Source organism: Ascaphus truei, chromosome 1 (assembly GCF_040206685.1).
Source record: "Ascaphus truei isolate aAscTru1 chromosome 1, aAscTru1.hap1, whole genome shotgun sequence".
NCBI lineage: Eukaryota > Metazoa > Chordata > Amphibia > Anura > Ascaphidae > Ascaphus > Ascaphus truei.
In genome coordinates this window covers 193,907,804-193,927,932 of record NC_134483.1, presented here as the reverse complement: position 1 = coordinate 193,927,932, position 20,129 = coordinate 193,907,804, and the positions used below count along the sequence as shown (strand labels likewise).

The window sequence follows — 20,129 nt, the reverse complement described above, 5'->3', positions numbered from 1 at the left end:
TTTAAAAAAAAAAAAAAATTAACATCCACTTCTTTTTCATGCTAAGAAGATGTATTCATTTGTCTCTGAGCAGTTTAATTCGGTTACATTCAGTCGTATGAAAGATGCTGCCTGTGATCAAAATGGACTCTTCCACTATTTAGCAAGCCTTTGTTGAATGAGTCATCCAAGCAGCCTCTCATTGGATGGAATGGTTAGCACCCAAGGGATTGCCAGGCAGAGGCTGCTTGGCCCTACTTCATTCACAGAATTATTGGTATGCTAGCCAGCCCTTTCATTCACATAAACAGAGTTTCATTCACATTTTGCCATTTTTATTTGTTTCTAATGAAGAGAGACATTTGGGAATAATAGGGCTTTTTTGTTTGTTAGATAACAACTGAAACAATCTATGATGTGAGTATTTGCTGTTGCTATGCTAGCAGACAGAAGGGGAAAGATGAATGCTGTGTGGATACTGCAGCGGGTTTGCCGTGTGCTAATGAAAGGCTATTCTGCACATCACTAGAAACTCGCTCTTACATTAAATAGGACATTTCCATTATTCATCACTCCCGGGAGCAGAGGTGCTGACTTATTTGATGTGTCATAAATTAGGCTAATTAAATACCTTTATTTGAAAGTTTATTTAGTGCTTTTGTGCTTTCTGTGCTGCAGTCGTATTACGTAAGGAAAAAGAAAGGGAGAAAAAGCACCTCTTAGATCTGTTGTTTGCAATGTTTTGTAGTGTGTTAATTCAGTAGGAAGATCTGTGCTGTAAAATCATATAGTGAAAGGATTGAGAGAAATGAAGTGCTTAGCTTTTAATCTACATTAAATATTAATTACCTTAAAGAGTTTTGTTTTTCAAGTAAATGTAATATATTGTTTAACGAAAAAACATGCTACAGTGATTTGTTTGCCTAAAAGAGGAGCAAATGAATTGTAATATTCTGTACGTTACTGAAGGAGATACATTTATAAGGCAGTATTTTTACGATTGGTTTGTTATTTTACTACCTTTGCTATTTTAATATTCTGCTTGCCCTTCAAACATACTGTAGTATAGCTTTTTTTCTTTTTTTGTTCTTTAAAAATTGGATATTAATTTGTGAAGGAAAACTGCCTTTTGTTAACCTGTTTACATCTGATCAGTAGCTTTTATAAAGATATGGGAACACTTGTTAACACTGAGATAATGACGTGTGCATGAAATACTGTTCAAAATGGATTCAAATGGCAGCAACAGGCACCTTTTCGTCTTTATTTGATCACTTTTGTAACATTACAGTACATTATAGGGGCACCGTTTTCTGTTTAGATTTTCCAGAGTCATTTTTGTTTAAGCAGAATACCCCAGAGTTGCAGATATTGCAAATAAAACGTTTATGATATTGAGAATATAATTTTGACACGTTGCTTCACACAGCTGAGCTTCGGAAGAGTCTTCTGACAAGGATATGTGGCAGGTGTATATTACAGGCAACTTCATTTAGTTATTTCAAAGTGTGCACCTTCTTTAGAAAGAGGGCACACAATTAAAAGACTGGAAGAAAATATCCGTTTGCGAAGTTGGGGATAGGAAATTTGAGAATTGATTGGTTCTAGTGTGCTGTAAGTGGGTGGATGTTTTTTGTGCTACAGGAAGTGATTTGCAGTGTTCACTGAGCCTTTTGTTGAAAAGGGTGTCCTCATTTGTGTGAGTCATGCTTTTGCTGTGAGCGAGTTGGCAGCTCTAACCAGAACTGGAATGTCATAGAGAACTGTCTGCTACTGCATCCATTCTAAACGTTCACCCAAAAGAAAGTAGAGACATCTTTTTTTTCTCCTGAAAAACTCAGTCCAGCGTTGTATGTGCTTATTTTTGAAAAAAATTTGAGACATTTTTTATATATATAGATATATGTATATATATATAAAATCGATTTCTCGTGTGCCATTATGAATCTCTGGCAATGTTAGCACGGCTGGTTCTCAGGTCGGCGTCAGGTTTGCCAGAGCATATGAAAGAAACCAGATAGAAGGGCATGCTTCAACGTACCAAGTATAACCGCTTCAAGAATGAATCTGTGACATCGGTTGATGGTCTCTTGCACAACCTGTCCATGAACAGTAAAGTCTCCGCAGTAACCGGTACCTCAGCTACACCTCCGTGCCCGGTTCCGACAGATGTTCCACAAAAGGACCAAGAAGATGGACCCACCACTCTTTGCACATTCATCCACAAAGTGTCCCACTTGAAACTCTCCAGCTCCGGCAGCCTGTTGGGTATCAAAAGCCTTTCCTCTGCAGTAAAAGAGCGTACCGGCTCCAAGTTACAGGGTAGCTCTCCTGCTCTTAGCACAGCAGCAGGAGCCTCAGACAGCACATGTAACCTTGTCTCTACCCCTCCGTGTTCTCAGCAGGACGTGAGCAAGATGAGCACAGGCAAAAAAACACGGTTGGAAGAAATGCATCTGGGAGGTGAAGATTTGAATCAAAGTAGCAGCTTCGTCAATAAACCTTCTCGAGGATGGCTGCACTCGAATGAGAAGATCCTGGGACCTGGAGTGACGTACGTTGTGAAGGTTGGTCGGCTTTCTACCCTTCTCTGTGTTTTTTCTTTTTTTATCAATGAACATTTCGGTTTGCTTTCAATGGCAGCAGTTACATTATTTGTAGAAAAGCTGTGTGTTCAGTTTCTACATCTATCTGATGCATGGCGTGGTTAGTGTAAAGAACACTGAGTCCAGCTGTTTAGTAAAATGAAGACAGTGTAGACCTGTCACATAAAAACAACTCTATATTTTTGGTGTGTTCTTATCCTCACTTAGTTTAAATATTTGTATATTCCAAACACACAAGGCTTTTGTTCCGATGAATCCTACATACAGCCAAAAACATGTACGATATATTCATGAATGCAGTGCCTGTTAGATGATAGATTTTTCCTAATGTTAATAGAAATATTTAGTTAACTAAGTAGAGAGCAAAAACATGAAAGAAATTAATTAGACAATTTTTATTTTATTATTACCAAGAATAAAAACATTACCGTCTCTGTTATAATCTCCAGATGAATGTTTTCTAACCTGTTGTATAGAAACATGAATAAAGGGTTCCTGTGTAATTTTAATGATGGTGAGCAAGAATCAAAGTACATATTCTAACATGAGATATACGCTTATGATGTGTTAGTACAGGCATTTATATGCACATTGCACACATCATTACATTACTAAAATGTTCACAAAAACAATTGATATAACAAAGTAACTATTGCCTTTTATTTCTGCCCTTCGGACAACAGTGGTAAAAAAATTCTAAAACAATAGCACAGTGTACTTTTTGGAATGTCTTCACATATTTGTTTTGTAGAATGAACATACTTAGCTCTGCCTACTTTTGTATATTGCAGCTTTGAAGGTGTGACGGTTTTTTATTTACTGCAGTGCTCATTTAATTCTTTATCTATTGTGGAAAAATTTAGTTGGTGTATGTATGTATGTATATCTATATAATAAATATATATAAATATATATATATATATATATATATAAATAAATATATATATATATATATATATATATATACACACACACACACATACTGTCCCTTAAATAACTCCTCTCATATCACCGCACATATCAAGTACAGACACTGATCTTTCCGAGAGAAGTCGGGGCTATTTAGCTCAGTGTCCTACGTAGACCAGGATTGGCTCCACTCATGGTGTCCTTGGTCCGTTTCCCACCCTGAGACATTTTCGCCTCTACCTCATTTGTGAGAAACACTAATAAAATATTGTATGCTGTGATGTTTCAGAGATGATGTAAACACATTTTAACCAATAAAATACACTAAACACCAGGTATAGTTGTGGTGTCTCTTGGTTTTAGGTGATCTTTAGTAAACCGTTAAACATGAAGCCTTTTGGTTTATAGGTCAAATTGACGACATAATATATTTGAATATGTGCTTGATCAAAGTAATGGGAAAGCATGAAATCATGAAGTAGTTTCTATTGACCAACATCTTATATAATGCCCATAGACTTAGGGCAAATGGACATTTCACAAGGCTTCATGTTTTGCAAAAATACCAACAATGCATGTGATTTCCAAAGCCTTATGCAATATGGTCATATGTGCTGTCAATTCATATGAATTGGATTATCTCATTCAAAGAACAAATGTTTAAGAAAAGATCACTCAAAGAAACCCTACACTCATTTCAATTTGCAGCAAGATGAAATATTCCTAGGAAATACAGAAATTGGGTGCAATGTATAATTATATACATCAGTTTACCTCTATATACAGTATATATATATATATATATATATATATATATATATATATATATATATATATAGTACATTTTATTATTGCCGGGTGACATGATTTGTGCTATGGGAGAGTAACATGATGATTTTTTTTATATTTTTGCATGGATGATCCATTCTCTGCTAAAAATGGTGTATAATACCCAAACATCTTTATTCAAGTGAGTAAAGGGTTTGGCCATTTTAGTCATAATACTCTGTCCGCAAGGTGTCCTATGGAATAGCACCGGTTAGTAAATATGGCCCCTAATCTTTAAAGTAAAAGGGAAATATGTGCACTTACATAGGCTGCATACAAGAACCTCCTCCTTGCAGATTTGATGCAAACTGGCAAAAAAATTATAACGGGTTTATTAAAGAAAAAAATACCATCAAGAGAAAAAAAAAATTCTCTGCTCAATTTGCTCCTATTTTTGCCTCCATTTTGCAGCCTGGAGATAATGATGCATAACTTCAGTATTGCTTTAGAAATGTTAGAATGTTTGATTTGTTTGGGTTTTGTGGATTTACTTGGAAAGGGTGTCTCCCTTTGCACCCAGGTGCCAGGTGATTCACATAAGCATCTATAGTGGATGCATGTTTTTTTACTGTACTGCACTGTATGGTGTATTTAAGGGTAAGTCCCTCCGAGGACCAAAGTGAACTAAAAGCAGTGGTATATTCCATTGGTTATTGCAGCAACCTCAAACAATGGTTTGCGTTTTGGAGGCCATTTTGTTTCCCCTGGTGGGAGATTTAAGACCAGCAACTTCTCCAGTAAGTATCTTGGGCATCGTGACATCCGTGTAGCTAAGAATAGCGCGGCTTCGCTCTGGCTCAAATCCTATATACACTGTGTTCAGTAAAAAAGGGACCTCTTTTATTTTTCATCAGATCTTGAAGAAAAATCACTAAACTTTCATGAAAATGTTGGCAATTATAGGTCTGTCACAGTAGATTATTACATTTAAGAATGATTTGATAATCTATACTTTGGAATTCGTGACCACATGATGACCTCATCAAGTGCACAGTTACAAAATGGTGTTCAGCAAAGAAAATAAGCAAGTTATAAAGTGCTTGGGGCAGAGGAATTCAAGTCCAAAATGCTTACATAAAATGTTTCCTGGTAAAGCATGGTCACTAGGAGGACGGGAAAAAAACGAATTAGTAAAACAACGTATCGTTCAGAAGTGGGAGCAGCTGGATCAGCGCATTATCAATTATGCAACCAGACTGGTGTTCTCATCTTCAGGCGTGTGTTTCAGCAGGAGGACATTTTGAACACACACTTTGAACTCAAAACTTTATAGTCATTTTAGTGTTTCAGATTAGATTGCAACAGGTTAACACATTTATGAGCTACAAAGGAAAAACTCCCATTACTTGTTTAATGAATATGAGCCTACCGTAGTGTATCTGGTACATGTTGACACAATGCAGTGACATCAATTTAGTTATCAGTTGATTGTCTACATTGTGCTTCTTGTATAATGTTAAACTATATGACAGACCTACAATTGTGAAAATGTTCATGGGGATTGAGCGAGCAATATAAAAAATATGATGAAAACGAAAGGGATCCCTTTTTTCCTGAACACGGTGTATATAGGATTGGAACCATTTACCTATTGTATGTATGCATATAAATAGTGTTTTTTTCTAGAAAAAAAGGTGAGGGAATCCTGACGTGACAATGGGACCGGGGGGGGGAAATTATTCTTGCACATGCGCAATAATATACACATTTATTGACATTTCAAATTCGTTTAGAATCTGTTATTATTTTTGTAAATAAGAATTATTACATTCTGATTGTTTTATAAAACGTAAAAATTATGAAAAAAGGTAAAGAAACTGCATTCCCCCTGAAAAACATACACACACACACACACACACACACACACACACACACACACACACACACACACACACACACACACACACACACACACACACACACACACACACACACACACACACGTACATGTGTGTTAAACAATAAAAAAAAAAAGAGCAAGCCATGATTTCTGCTCTAAGGTTATATACGCTTATAGTGATGACGATGACGTCAGGCTGTGGTTGCTGGAAAAATCAAATTGAGATGACTTCCAGCGATCGCGACCAAGCCGTCGCTCCATCGCGCCATCGCATCACGCTTACTATAAGCACTATAAGCGCAGCCTAAGTTTAGGTGTCTAACACATTTTAAATACATCATGCAACTATAAGTATTCGTAAATATTTATTTTAATGTCCCCATAGTAACCAAATGCTTTGGAGGGTCTTTACAATCTTTATGTAATCTTTTATTGGGATACGACTGTAAACTGCAGTAGAGGCAAAATGTTGACTCAGGTTTCTTCCCGTTCTTCATAATATACAAATGAGTCTTGTTGTGGTGAAAGGTGTAATCCCCATACTGTACCTGTCTTGTTTTATGTATACATGTCCCAGGGTGATCTCCTTTATACAGAACATTGTCTATCTCTTCTAAAAATATATATTTTAAAGGATCTTTAATTCTTTAAAATAAAATATCATGAGCAGCAGATAAGCTCAGATGTCAGCCAGCTTGCAATGCATCAAGACAATAGAGAATTCAGTCTTTAGAGAATAGTCAGATGTGTTCTGATTGCCAACACTGGAAATAGTGAATTTGCAGGTGGCCATCTTGCTCTCTTCCAGATTGCTGTTGACTCTAGAGGCCCCTGGAAGGCAAGCAAAGCCTTGGTTTTACTAAAGGAGACCACTCTCTTGGGTACATGGGATGTTACCTCTTAGCACTGTCTGCTAAAGTAAATAACCCTGGTTAGAGACGTAGGGGGTAGATCTTCCGATGGTTACTATATTTTTAACATTACGCTATCTCAATTTAACATATCAATATCCGTAACGTTTATCCACAAAGCTGTTCAACGCTACGATTTTGAGCCATTTTCTTCAAAACGTCAAATTTTAACGGACCTTGGGCTTCTTCATAAGCAAATTATATGGCAATGAGCACTTAATATATCAACAGAGATCCTCAGACCTCCGTTACTGTTAACACATCGATATTTAGTGCCAGCTAAAAGCTGCCCTTACTCGCTTCTAAACCCTGAGCAGCATTGTGTTATTTCCCCAAATAGCCTACAAGGGGAAGGTCTTAAGTGGTACCCATATGAATGAACTGCGTGTAGAATTTAACCCATTCATTACATGTGTTATACTTATTTATTATATTTATACAGTGGAACATAAAAATGACTGCAACAGATTAATATTAAATGTTTTTTTGTTTTTTTAGGGATTAACTACTGTATATGTTGTTTAATGGTGAAAGTTATATATGTTTATGTGGCCTACTATTGTATATAATATTTATTGTATAAAGTATGAGTTACCTGAATGAATCTACATAGCTGTATGAGAGCATGTTTTTTTTTTTTAAAGATAAATCAGTTCTGGAGCATTAAATAATACTTACATTTTTTTTTATTGTATTCAACGCAATGCCATTTTAATGAATTTTAACATCCTAAGCATCCTTTCATTTCTATAGCAGGTTTTAAAGCAGCAATTTAGGTTAACCTAAAAAAAAACATATATACACATATATATTTTTTCTTCACCACAAGTTTGAAGCAGGAGGTCTCTGAAGCCGAACCAAGCCAACCCATTTTCCGGTGACCCCCTGCCCCCTGAAGACACCCACCTCCACAGTCGCTCCTGCATCCCTGCAGGCAGAGAAACTGTACCCCTAATCTAATGATGGTCCAAATGTCCCACGTCATGCAGGCCAACCAGAAGCCATGACGTCATCCCGTGCGCGCTTCCATTGGCCCACGTGACCCGGACCTTTAAACTTCACCGGGATACCGGCATCCCCCACGGAGGCAAGCTTCTGGGGAAGCAGGGGGTCCCGGAGCCCAAATCAACACATTTCAGCTCTTGAGAGTCCCCACCCCAATTCTGCAATAAAAAAATGAATATACAGCTCAACCTGTTATAGCGCGATCTGCTACAACGCAGATCCGCATATAACGTGCTGTGAGCTTGGCTCCCATTTTTTTTTGGCAAGAGACGAATGTCCGGCTACACACACACACACACCTCTCTTGCTGCTGCTGCTGCCAGTGCCTCCCATCCCCTCCCCCCCCTGCTGAAGGTCAGAAGAGGAAATTATGTTGAATGTTAGAAGCAGACTAAAAGATCTTCGCAATAGCTTAAAAATAAAAAAAAGGATCTGCATTCGTGACAGTTCAATTATTAATTACATAATTAGGGGGTGTCACTGCCGATACTAACTAGCCATTTACAATGTATTGTTATTTTGAGCCTCACTGTAACAGTGAAATGAGGTGTTGCAAACACCATCTGTAAGGCATTCTAAAGATGGCATTTAAAGAACTTTACACTTTGCTGCTATAATTTATAAATGCTTAGTTTCTTGGTTTCTCAATACTAATGTTAAAAGAGTCATATAATTAAAATATATTACACATGTGCAATATGTAGCTATTTATGAGAATTATCCATATCTTCAACATTACATTTTCATACTGTTGGGATATTTCAAGCATTGACATTAAATTGTCTATCCACATCCCTGACGAAGTGCTCTGAGCAGCATGAAACTTATTGTATGAGCTACAGAAGCCACAAGGGCAGATCAAGCAAACAACCAGCAGGCAGCAGCATGGGAACAGGCCAACGTGGCTATCCCGGACACAAGCCACGGAAGCTCACATTACATATTACCTGGACTTTTCCAAAAAAGCACTCCAAGAGGCTACAACTATAATGAACTACAGTATGTACTAAGTGGAAACTTTGCAAGATCATTGTGTTACTTGCAGAATATACTATGCCAGGAGATACTTCTTTCTGCACTTCTTTTTTTCAGTCGTTAAATAGTCGATAACATATATATATATAAATATATATATATATATATATATATATATATATATATATAAAGTAATGGGGGACAAAAAGGCTTTATTTCGCTTTCAGGATCCTACGCACCAAAGAACACACCCGAACACACCCCCCCTTTGGGGGGCTACCTCGCGCCATCCCGATGGTGAGCAGGTTACCCCGCGTGCATTCCTGACCGGTGAGCAAGCTACTCCGCACGGTCCTGCGTGGCCCCGATCGGCGAGCAGGAGGGGAAGCCCTAGTGCGGATCCACTCCCACCTGGAACAATCTCAGTGCCCAGGCGCTGCACGCGACTTGCCCACATGGCCCACCCTGTGGCCAACCCCTGTCCGGAGAAGGACGCACAAGGCCTGGCAGGAGCAGATCGAAGTACAGAGGGGACAATAGTAGGGGGAGCACCGGAGTGCTCCGCTGTAGGCGGGATAGCGTGGCGAGCACTGTTCTGCGGCGGCCAATTTTTATTTTTTCCGCAATCCCGCTTATAATGCGGTCTCATTATGTGAACCCCGGGCACCACGTTAAAATGGGGTTCAGCTGTATATATTTTTTTTTCTAAAGTCAACCCGCACTGCTGCTCCAACACACTTCCCCAGCAGTGCAAGATGTCTGCAGCACTTTTCTAATTTGTTGCCAACATTCCCAGCAGTTTGAGCTGCAAACTGTAACAATAGGTAATGTTACCGTAGTAATTTAAGAATACATTGTATCTACTGAGTTACACTGACTGAAGGACTAATTGACACTGAAAGGCAGCCATTTAGTGAACCCTGGGAAGCAGGATCTTTGCTGATCAATCACAGGAGAATTAATCAAAATTAGCAGTCTCACACATATAGGTATGGAGATCCTTCAGGGGTAAGTTACACTTTCAGTCTTCCCCTATGAGCTGCTGTAGTTTACCATGTCCAGTATCTCCTGGTCTACCTCTTCCAGCAGAGCCTCATTTCTGTAGTACAGATAGCCACTGTCTGTATCTGCTATGTCAAGAGGCTCCCCCAGCGATGTCACCACTGTGTCATGCTTCTTCAGGACCTCAGGGTAGCATGACATCGCCTGCTGAATCCACAGTGACCTCCTCACAGAGGTCTGGAGATTCCAGTCATGGGTGCCTGGCTCTGTCGTTTTGCTGAAGACACATCCAACCTGCAACCGAGCCATGCTTGCAGATGTTGGTCAGGGCTGCTCTGGGTGCCCTCACATCTCCTCAGAACTTCCTGATTGGGTGAGATTGGCTACTGGGGCATTCTGCAGCCTCATCCTCAAAGTGATTGCTCTCCAGAGCATAGTTCTCATTGGGCAATGGCCCAAATGTGACAGCTTTTGGCGTTTTGTTTGTATTCCTCAGGAGATTAAATATGACATCTCTCAGCTCTTCAATTTGCAAGGTTCCTGCTCAGACCACCTGCTTGTATAACCCAACAACATTGAGGGTGCCATCTCTCTCCAGGAGCCTGGCATTACACACCCAGAACTGTTGACACTGTTTGTTTTCAGGGTACTGGCTCTGACCAGTACTATTCAAGCATTCTGAGGCCTCTGTAGATTCTTAGGGCCTTTTTAAGGCAAATTTTCAGTCCTGAATGTTTTCACAACCCAAGTCTTTCTTGTGTTAATCCTGCTTTGTGTAACCTTACCAGATTTGCATCTGTAGCAGAATCCAAAGTTAAAGAGTGAGGAGGAGACAGGTAGAAGGTGGCTTGTACAAAGTGGGACTGCAAACCAAAACCAAGAGGGCTCTGTCAGTGTGTCAAGTAAATGTATACAAATGTTCTGTGAAATAAATATCGTGAAGGAGTTAATATACTAAGCATAAGCTATGTAACTTAGTGCAGTTAAAAACGGCAATATACCAGTGAAGCTACAGTAATTACCTGTAAGTAAGTAGAGTAAAGAGTGCATTTGCAGGGACCTTACTGGGAGATCGTATACCTTGAAAAAGGATGGACTGGCCTCCCACAAACTGCTCAATAAGCAGTTGCAGGTGGATTGGCTAAATACATTCACACCCTAATAGTGGTGCCCTCTAGGAGCGTGCTGCTAAGTATATACCAGTTATTAACTGCACTAAGTTACATAGCTAATGCTGAGTATATTAACCCCTTCAGGGTATATTTCACAGAACCATTGTATACATTTAGCATAGGGACCTGCTATTGAGACTTACCTTGACGTTGGTTAGCAGGCTTGGCATTATTTGATCAAAGGATGTAACCAAAAGTCTCCTTTGTTTTATAGATTTCGTTTTCACTATGTATATGTATTTCTCCATTTATTGCTATCCCAATGGGAGAAGCGCAGGGATTAATTTTCTGTTTTTGCACTTATAGTTTATGCTAAAGGCACAATATGCCACATATATTAATTTTAGTTACATCTTTGTAGGTTTCAGAAATGATTAATGTGCTAGTTTTATCTAAACCAGTCAGAAATTTCCTTAAAATTTCATCACCGCCAAAGCGGAGTTACTGTCTTCACAAGAGAAGGCCAAAAAGTCACTGGCAAGTGAACGCAACGAGCTAACCAATGAGGTCAAGGCTCTTCTGTAGGGTAAGGGAGACTCTGATCACAAGACGAAGAAGACGGAGATGCATCTTCAAGATTTGCAGATCACAGAGCGGGATAGAGTCCGGACTTAGCTGGCAGAGAGAGCCAACAGACTGCTGGATGCTCAGGAGCTTTTCCAAAAAGTAACACGCCAAAAGTTGAGCTTCAACACTAAAATCAAACAATTGAAAGACAAGAAAGTAGTGAAGTACCAGTCTGCGGGCCCAGAAGGCCTAGTACTTGCCCCGAAAGGAAAAACTCAAACTGGAAGGCAATGAAAAAGAATCGATGGATGTCAGACGTCTGTGACAATGAGGCTGGTGCACGGGAATAGTGCATGAGCCGCGTCACAGGACAATGTTACGCTGGGAAGGGGTTATGTGATACCATCACTGTCCTCTAGGGTCTGGAATATGCAGCTATGGGACTTTCCAACGCACAGAGAGTTAATCTCCCTAGAGAAACCAGCAGCAGCTGCTGGCTAATTGAGCAGGCTGAACTCCTGATTGCTCAGGGAGTTTTAAAGGTCAGGAAGTGACTATACAGAATGAGACTGACTGCTGTTCCCAGAGAAGGGGAACGAGAAGAGTTCTCCCTAGCTATGTGAAGATGGCACAGTCCCCTAGGCTCGCTGGATGGTGATCATGGAGCCTGCTGGGACGGCCTGGGTTGTTAATCCCAGGAAGAAGAAGGAAGGATGTGAGACCATGCTGAGATGGGGATGTCCTGTCCTTAACATTGGACTTACAGAGGAGAAATTCTCTGAGCTCTCATGGGGCCGAGCTCCCCTAGGAAGGAAGGACACGAGACCGTACTGAAGCGAGTACATCTGCACCAAACCCTGGAATAACAGATAAGAGAAACCCTATATTGCTGTGTGCAGAAACTGTATATGGTTAACTATAATAGTACTTATTTTGGGGTGGTAAGCAGCTTAGCTGTCCATCCAGTTAGTAAGGGTTGATGCTGAATGTGTAGTTAGTCTCCTAAGAGGAGTAGGCGTTTGTTTTATGATTTTGTTTTGACTTAAAGGGACGGTGGGCCTGCTAGTGTATTCTTTAATCCTTGTAAATAAACCCCATATAGAGAAATACTACGTTTTCATTTAAGCAAATTGATCCATGTGAATGGATTTTCCAGGCAAAAGGTGACACATTGTGTGCTCATTTGCATGTCATTTCCCAGAATCCCTTGCTGCAGTGGGAGCACAGTATGTTAGGTGATAATGGTTGAAAGACAGGGTTGCAGACCTGTCTAAGACATGTGAATGTGCTCACAAGTGATATTCTTTATTGGCTATATGCTAACGGTGGAGTTTTTTTTCCTTTTTCACCCACCATAACTTAAAATGTATATGGTAAATCTAAATAGTGGTCCTACTACGGCCCCTTTCCTATATCCTATATCTATAGGCAGCTATAAGTATAGCATTAGATCCTGAATATCAATCAGGGATCTCATTATGTACAATCAACCTAACTACCCATAGTTATGTTATAAATGACACAGTCACGTGCTGTTTGATATATATATATATATATATTTATTTTAACACCCCTTTTTTTATTCATTGTTTATTAATAAAGTATTTTAATAATATAATTATACATTCAGTTGTGATAGAGTGCTTATATACTAGGTTTCCTTTTCTCTTGTATACATTCATGTCCTTACCTAGTTAGCACCTCACCGTGGTTTACTAATCAAGCTGTGCGGGTGTTCTCTTTACGTGTAGCTATGGTAAACCTACCTAGCCTAGAAATATTGCAAAGCAAGTATAAACCAACCTCACACTGATGATACTCATCAAGGTTGAAACATGTCTGCGATGCTTTCGCTTAAATGAGCTCCATGTGAATGGATTTTCCAGGCAAAAGGTGACACATTGTGTGCTCATTTGCATGTCATTTCCCAGAATCCCTTGCTGCAGTAGGAGCACTGTATGTTAGGTGATAATGGTTGAAAGGCAGGGTTGCAGACCTGTCTAAGACATGCGAATGTTCTCACAAGTGATATTCTTTATTGGCTATATGCTAACGGTGGAGGTTTTTTGTTGCCTTACCCACCATAACTTAAAATGTGTGTATATATTGTGACAGAAACCAGGGGATGGTAATAAATTCCGTATATAGGGCTCCCAGGATACTAGACAGTTTCTATCCTGTTTGGCCTGGGAGTGCAGCCTTATAATACATACACTCCATCCCACAGTTTGGCAAGCGCTGGAACTGAGGGATGAGAGATCCAGACCAGAGTTTGTCTGCTGCCTGATTTCTGTCACCTGTCATGCTAATTAGGAATCAGGTATGAAAGACTGATTTCCTGTTTGCTCTGGTCTCCCCACAAGAGCCAGGAGGCTGGAAGGCTGCTGAACTACAGAGGGGAGAAGCCTCTTCCCCAAACAGGTTCAATCTTTCTGTTCATTTGTGTAAGACTGCAAAAGTACCGTGTTTTGATGTTGGAAGTGGAAAAGCCACTTCCAACCCTGAGTCAGGGATATCTAAGTTAAGTTATCGCTCAGGTGAGCAGCTTTTGTTTTGATCTGTTTTCTGTTGTATGCACTGTGGCAGTCTCAGTGCCTGGGACTGAATAAACCAGGCATAGCCTGTTTAAAGGAACAGTACGTGACGCCTCATCATTTAACCTACCCTAAAAGACCGTGTTCTAAACAGTCCCGGACAAACAACGGAGCCCCGGAGTAAGCCGTTTGTCACATATGGTGGAGAATGCGGGCAGAGCACTAGGGGGTCTGCGGGTTGAAGAACTTTGAAAAAAAAAAAAAAAAAAAAAAAAAGTTTTTTTCATCCTCTGCAAACAAGATGGAAGACGTGGTGGGTGCACTGGTACGCAATGTCGCTGCCCAGAAAGACGCGAATGAAACCCAGCAACAGCTGTTAATAGCCCAGCAAGAAACTAATGCAAACCAGCAGCAGACGAATGCAGCCCAGCAACAGCTGCTAATAGCCCAGCAAGAGATTAATGCCAACCAGCAACAGGCGAATGCCAACCAGCAACAGGCGAATGCAAACCAGCAACAGACGAATGAAGCCCTGCAAAACGCGAATGCAAACCAGCAAGAGACAAACCGCTTGCTGAGAGAGGAGCAACAGCGGTTCGCTCAGGGCTTACAGCAGGAACTCGAGATCCTGAGGGGGACTATCAGTAACCTTCCACTGGCAGCGGCAGCCCCAGTACCGAAAATGACCAGGGCAAGCCACTACCTTCAGAAGATGGGACCCTCGGATGATGTGGAAGCCTATCTTCTCACGTTTGAACGCACGGCACAGAGAGAGGGATGGCCAGAAGCTGAGTGGGCTGGTCTAATCGCACCCTTCCTAAGCGGCGAACCCCAGAAGGCTTACTTTGATCTAGAGCCAGCCGAAGCTAACGTCTATGCAAAATTGAAGTTCGAGATCCTCGCCCGCCTCGGCGTAACCACGGCTGTTCGCGCCCAAAGGTTTCACGCATGGTCCTTCACGATGGATAAAGCCACCCGAAGCCAGATGTATGACCTCATCCACCTCGCCCGGAAGTGGCTACAACCCGAGATCAACTCAGCCAGCCACATCGTGGAACGGTTGGTCATGGACCAGTTCTTGAGGAAACTTCCCTCTGCCTTACGCCGTTGGGTCAGTCGGAGTGACCCCCACAATGCGGATGAGCTTGTGGCCCTCGTAGAAAGGTACAATGCAGCAGAAGAGCACCCGCAACCCACAGTCGTGGAGCAACCCCACTACCCGAGGTTCCAGGACTCTTCCAGAGACGGTAAAAGGGTACCGGGGTTAAGGGGCGCTGAAGAGCGGCGACCACCTTCACGCAGCACCAGCAACAGTGGTTCGCACACTAAGGGCAATAGCCAACATGGGGAGCCGGGAAAAGGCTCTAAGTGGGACACAGACTATGTACCTAAATGTGTAAATTGTCATGAGAGGGGCCACACAGCAAAAATCTGCCCACTAAATGATGAGCCCATGCAATGCAACAGCGTGGAACCTTATTCGCTGTTGTCCCAATTTATGGGCCCTAGCCCAGAGGACCCCTTGAATAACCATCTGTGGGCATTTGTAAAGGTTAATGGTAAGAGGGTTCGGGCACTTCTTGACTCTGGGAGCATGGTCACACTAGTGTCCGAATACCTCTTGCCCATTAAGAAGAAACAGGGAAACAGTTCACAAAGAGTGGCAATTTGTTGTATACATGGGGATAATCATGAATATTCCACTGTTGATGTTTTTTTTGAAACAGAGTTTGGTTCTTTAGATTTCAAGGTGGGTATTGTACCCAAACTGGCACATGATGTGTTAATAGGGACCGACTTTCCCCATTTTCTAAAAATGTGGTCCCCCGCTCAGAATAGCGCCCAGAGTTCAATAGCGGACCATAACGAAGTATTAGAAGAAACAAATCCTTTCCCTTTTTCAGAAATGGAGGTTGACGAGGGCCCAAATAAGAAGGGGGAAAAGGAGGAGTGCTGTAAAATTCCCTTCCCCATCACTACTTTGGTAGGGAATACCCCAAATCAAGATGTTGAGCAGACACTTACCACCCCAGAACCGGATAAGACCCTCGCTGACCTAGAGGTCAGTCCTGGGAGTTTTAAGAAGGCCCAGTGGGAGGACCCCACATTAGCGGTAGCAAGGGGAAATATACGGGACCAGAATAGTACTCCTGGCCAACCAGATAGGTCACTTGCTTACCCCTACTTCGAGGTAGAGAACGACCTAGTATATCGGGTTGATAAAAGGAAATCAGTTACAACTAAACAATTGTTGGTACCACGGACATTCCGTAACGTAGTATTACACCTCGCACATAGTCATCCATTGGGGGGACACCTAGGGGTGGAAAAGACAAAAGAAAAGGTTCTCCGAAGCTTCTATTGGCCTGGGGTTCTGGCAGAAATTACGAATTATTGTTCCTCATGCCCAGAATGTCAGATCACCGCCCCGTTCAAGGCGTACCGCAGCCCATTGGTACCCCTTCCCATAATAGAGGTACCATTTGACCGGATTGCTATGGATCTAGTAGGACCCCTAATAAAGTCTGCTAGGGGACATCAGCATATATTGGTAATATTAGATTATGCCACCCGATATCCGGAGGCAGTTCCCCTACGTAGCACCTCAGCTAAAAACATAGCAAAAGAGTTAGTAGTTCTGTTATCCCGGGTCGGGATTCCTAAAGAGATTCTATCTGACCAGGGAACACCATTTATGTCCCAAGTAACGAAAGAGCTATGTAAACTCCTAAAAATCAAGCATCTCAGAACCTCAGTCTATCATCCACAAACAGATGGTTTAGTGGAAAGGTTCAATAAAACCTTAAAGAGCATGTTACGGCGGGCGGTTGATAAAGATGGGAAAAACTGGGATTGTTTGTTACCGTACCTGTTATTTGCCATTAGGGAAGTTCCCCAATCATCCACTGGCTTCTCCCCGTTTGAACTATTGTATGGCCGACACCCAAGGGGCTTACTGGATATAGCCAAAGAGACTTGGGAACACGAGGTTACCCCTTACAGAAGTGTAATAGAGCATGTTGCCCAGATGCAGGACCGCATTGCTGCAGTCCTACCCATAGTGAGGGAACACATGGAGAAAGCTCAAGAAGCACAGAGGAATACATATAATAAGGGTGCTAGGGTCAGAATTTTTTCTCCAGGTGATAGGGTACTAGTTCTGGTTCCCACCGTGGAGAGTAAATTCCTTGCTAAATGGCATGGGCCATATGAGGTCTTGGAAAGAGTGGGAGAAGTAAATTATACGGTAAGACAGCCAGGTAGGAGGAAACCTGAGCAAATTTACCATATAAACCTACTCAAGCCCTGGAAAGATAGAGAAGTCTTGTTAACCCTAGTACCCCCAGGTCCGTCAGAGAATCAAGAAACTGACCCAGAGGTTAGCATAGCTGAAACCCTGTCTGTTCATCAGAAACGAGAGGTTCAAAATTTAGTGAAAAGAAACAAAGAAATCTTCTCTATACGGCCAGGTAGAACTAGCGTAATTGAACATGACCTAGTCTCTGAACCGGGGGTCCGAGTTAACCTTAAACCGTACCGAATCCCAGAGGCCAAAAGAAAGGCTATAAGTTTAGAGGTTAAAAAAATGCTAAAACTAGGTGTAATTGAGGAATCCCAAAGTGGGTGGAACAGCCCTATAGTCTTAGTCCCAAAGCCAGATGGTACAACAAGGTTTTGTAATGACTACCGGAAACTAAACGCGGTGTCAAAATTTGATACTTATCCTATGCCCAGGGTAGATGAACTTGTAGAGAGACTGGGCAAAGCCCGATATCTCACAACCCTAGACCTAACAAAAGGGTACTGGCAGGTTCCCCTCACAGAAAGGGCAAAAGAAAAGACAGCCTTCTCAACCCCAGACGGCCTCTTTCAGTATAAGGTGTTGCCTTTTGGCTTACATGGAGCTCCCGCCACATTCCAAAGAATGATGGATAAAATTTTAAAACCACATGCTCGGTATGCTGCCGCCTACCTGGATGATGTGGTAATCCATAGTGAAGATTGGCAATCCCACCTTCCAAAGGTCCAAGCTGTGCTTGACGCAGTCCGGTCTGCTGGACTAACTGCTAACCCCGCTAAATGCACTATTGGTCTGGAGGAGGCCAAGTATCTGGGATATTCTATTGGCAGAGGTTTACTCAAACCCCAAACACTCAAAGTGGAGGCGATACAAAATTGGCCAAGGCCAGTTACAAAAAAACAAGTAAGGACCTTTTTGGGGTTAATTGGGTACTATAGAAGGTTTATTCCCAATTTTGCAACTAAGGCAACCCCACTAACTGACCTCACAAAAGCAAGAGGACCGCTAATGGTAAAGTGGTCCCCCGAAACCGAACAGGCCTTTAGAAGCCTGAAAGAAGCTCTCTGTGCCCAACCAGTGTTGGTCACACCTGACTTCTCCAAAGAGTTCGTAGTCCAAACCGACGCATCTGAGGTAGGGCTGGGGGCGGTACTCTCCCAGGAGTCTCAAGGTGAGGAGCACCCCATCCTTTATTTAAGTAGGAAACTAAATCCCCATGAGAAAAATTACTCCATAGTAGAGAAAGAGTGTCTCGCAATAAAGTGGGCTGTAGAGACGCTCAAATACTACCTGTTGGGGAGAAAATTCCGGTTGGTCACAGATCATGCACCCCTTACCTGGATGTGTCAAAACAGGGAAAAGAATGCTAGAGTGACCAGGTGGTTCCTAAGCCTACAACCCTTTAAATTTTCTGTGGAACACAGGTCAGGGCACAAACATGGCAATGCTGACGGGTTGTCAAGGATGCACTCCCTAATATCCATGGTCGCTCATCCCTCGAGGTCTGAGCTGGGGGGGAGGATATGTGACAGAAACCAGGGGATGGTAATAAATTCCGTATATAGGGCTCCCAGGATACTAGACAGTTTCTATCCTGTTTGGCCTGGGAGTGCAGCCTTATAATACATACACTCCATCCCACAGTTTGGCAAGCGCTGGAACTGAGGGATGAGAGATCCAGACCAGAGTTTGTCTGCTGCCTGATTTCTGTCACCTGTCATGCTAATTAGGAACCAGGTATGAAAGACTGATTTCCTGTTTGCTCTGGTCTCCCCACAAGAGCCAGGAGGCTGGAAGGCTGCTGAACTACAGAGAGGAGAAGCCTCTTCCCCAAACAGGTTCAATCTTTCTGTTCATTTGTGTAAGACTGCAAAAGTACCGTGTTTTGATGTTGGAAGTGGAAAAGCCACTTCCAACCCTGAGTCAGGGATATCTAAGTTAAGTTATCGCTCAGGTGAGCAGCTTTTGTTTTGATCTGTTTTCTGTTGTATGCACTGTGGCAGTCTCAGTGCCTGGGACTGAATAAACCAGGCATAGCCTGTTTAAAGGAACAGTACGTGACGCCTCATCATTTAACCTACCCTAAAAGACCGTGTTCTAAACAGTCCCGGACAAACGACGGAGCCCCGGAGTAAGCCGTTTGTCACAATATATATATATATATATATATATATATATATATATATATATATATATATATATATATATATATATATATATATATATATATATATATATACCTAGTTAAGTTATGGTGGGTAAAAAAAGTGACAAAACCCCCCCACAACAAACCCACCCACAGACAGACTTTTAAAAGTGGCACTGTGTGCTCATTTACATGTCATTTCCTAGAATCCCTTGCTGCAGTGGAAGTGCGTTGTGCGGGGTGGAGGGTTTTTGTCACTTTTTTTACCCACCATAACTTAACTAGGTATGGTAAACCCTGTCCCTTGCTTCTTTTTTGCATAGCCAGCATAACCAACCCCACACTGAAGAGACCCATTAAGGTCGAAACAGTCTGTCTGTGGGTGGGTTTGCTGGCTATGCATCTTAACCCTGG

General features: G+C 41.8%; 1 protein-coding gene across 2 annotated transcripts in view; it reads left to right on the top strand.

The window, feature by feature from the left end:
- The first annotated feature begins 325 nt into the window (after positions 1–325).
- SHC3 (SHC adaptor protein 3) overlaps positions 326–20,129 on the top strand; it is a 194,472-nt gene continuing 174,668 nt past the window's right edge. The window contains exons 1-2 of one of the 2 annotated variants that reach the window (XM_075599838.1): positions 326–396; positions 2,382–2,546. In XM_075599838.1, the coding sequence (XP_075455953.1) occupies positions 2,397–2,546 (150 nt within the window). In that variant the 5' untranslated portion in view covers positions 326–396; positions 2,382–2,396. Of the gene's footprint in view, positions 397–1,500; positions 2,547–20,129 lie in introns of those variants that run through there. The other variant, XM_075599828.1, reaches the window with a different exon arrangement.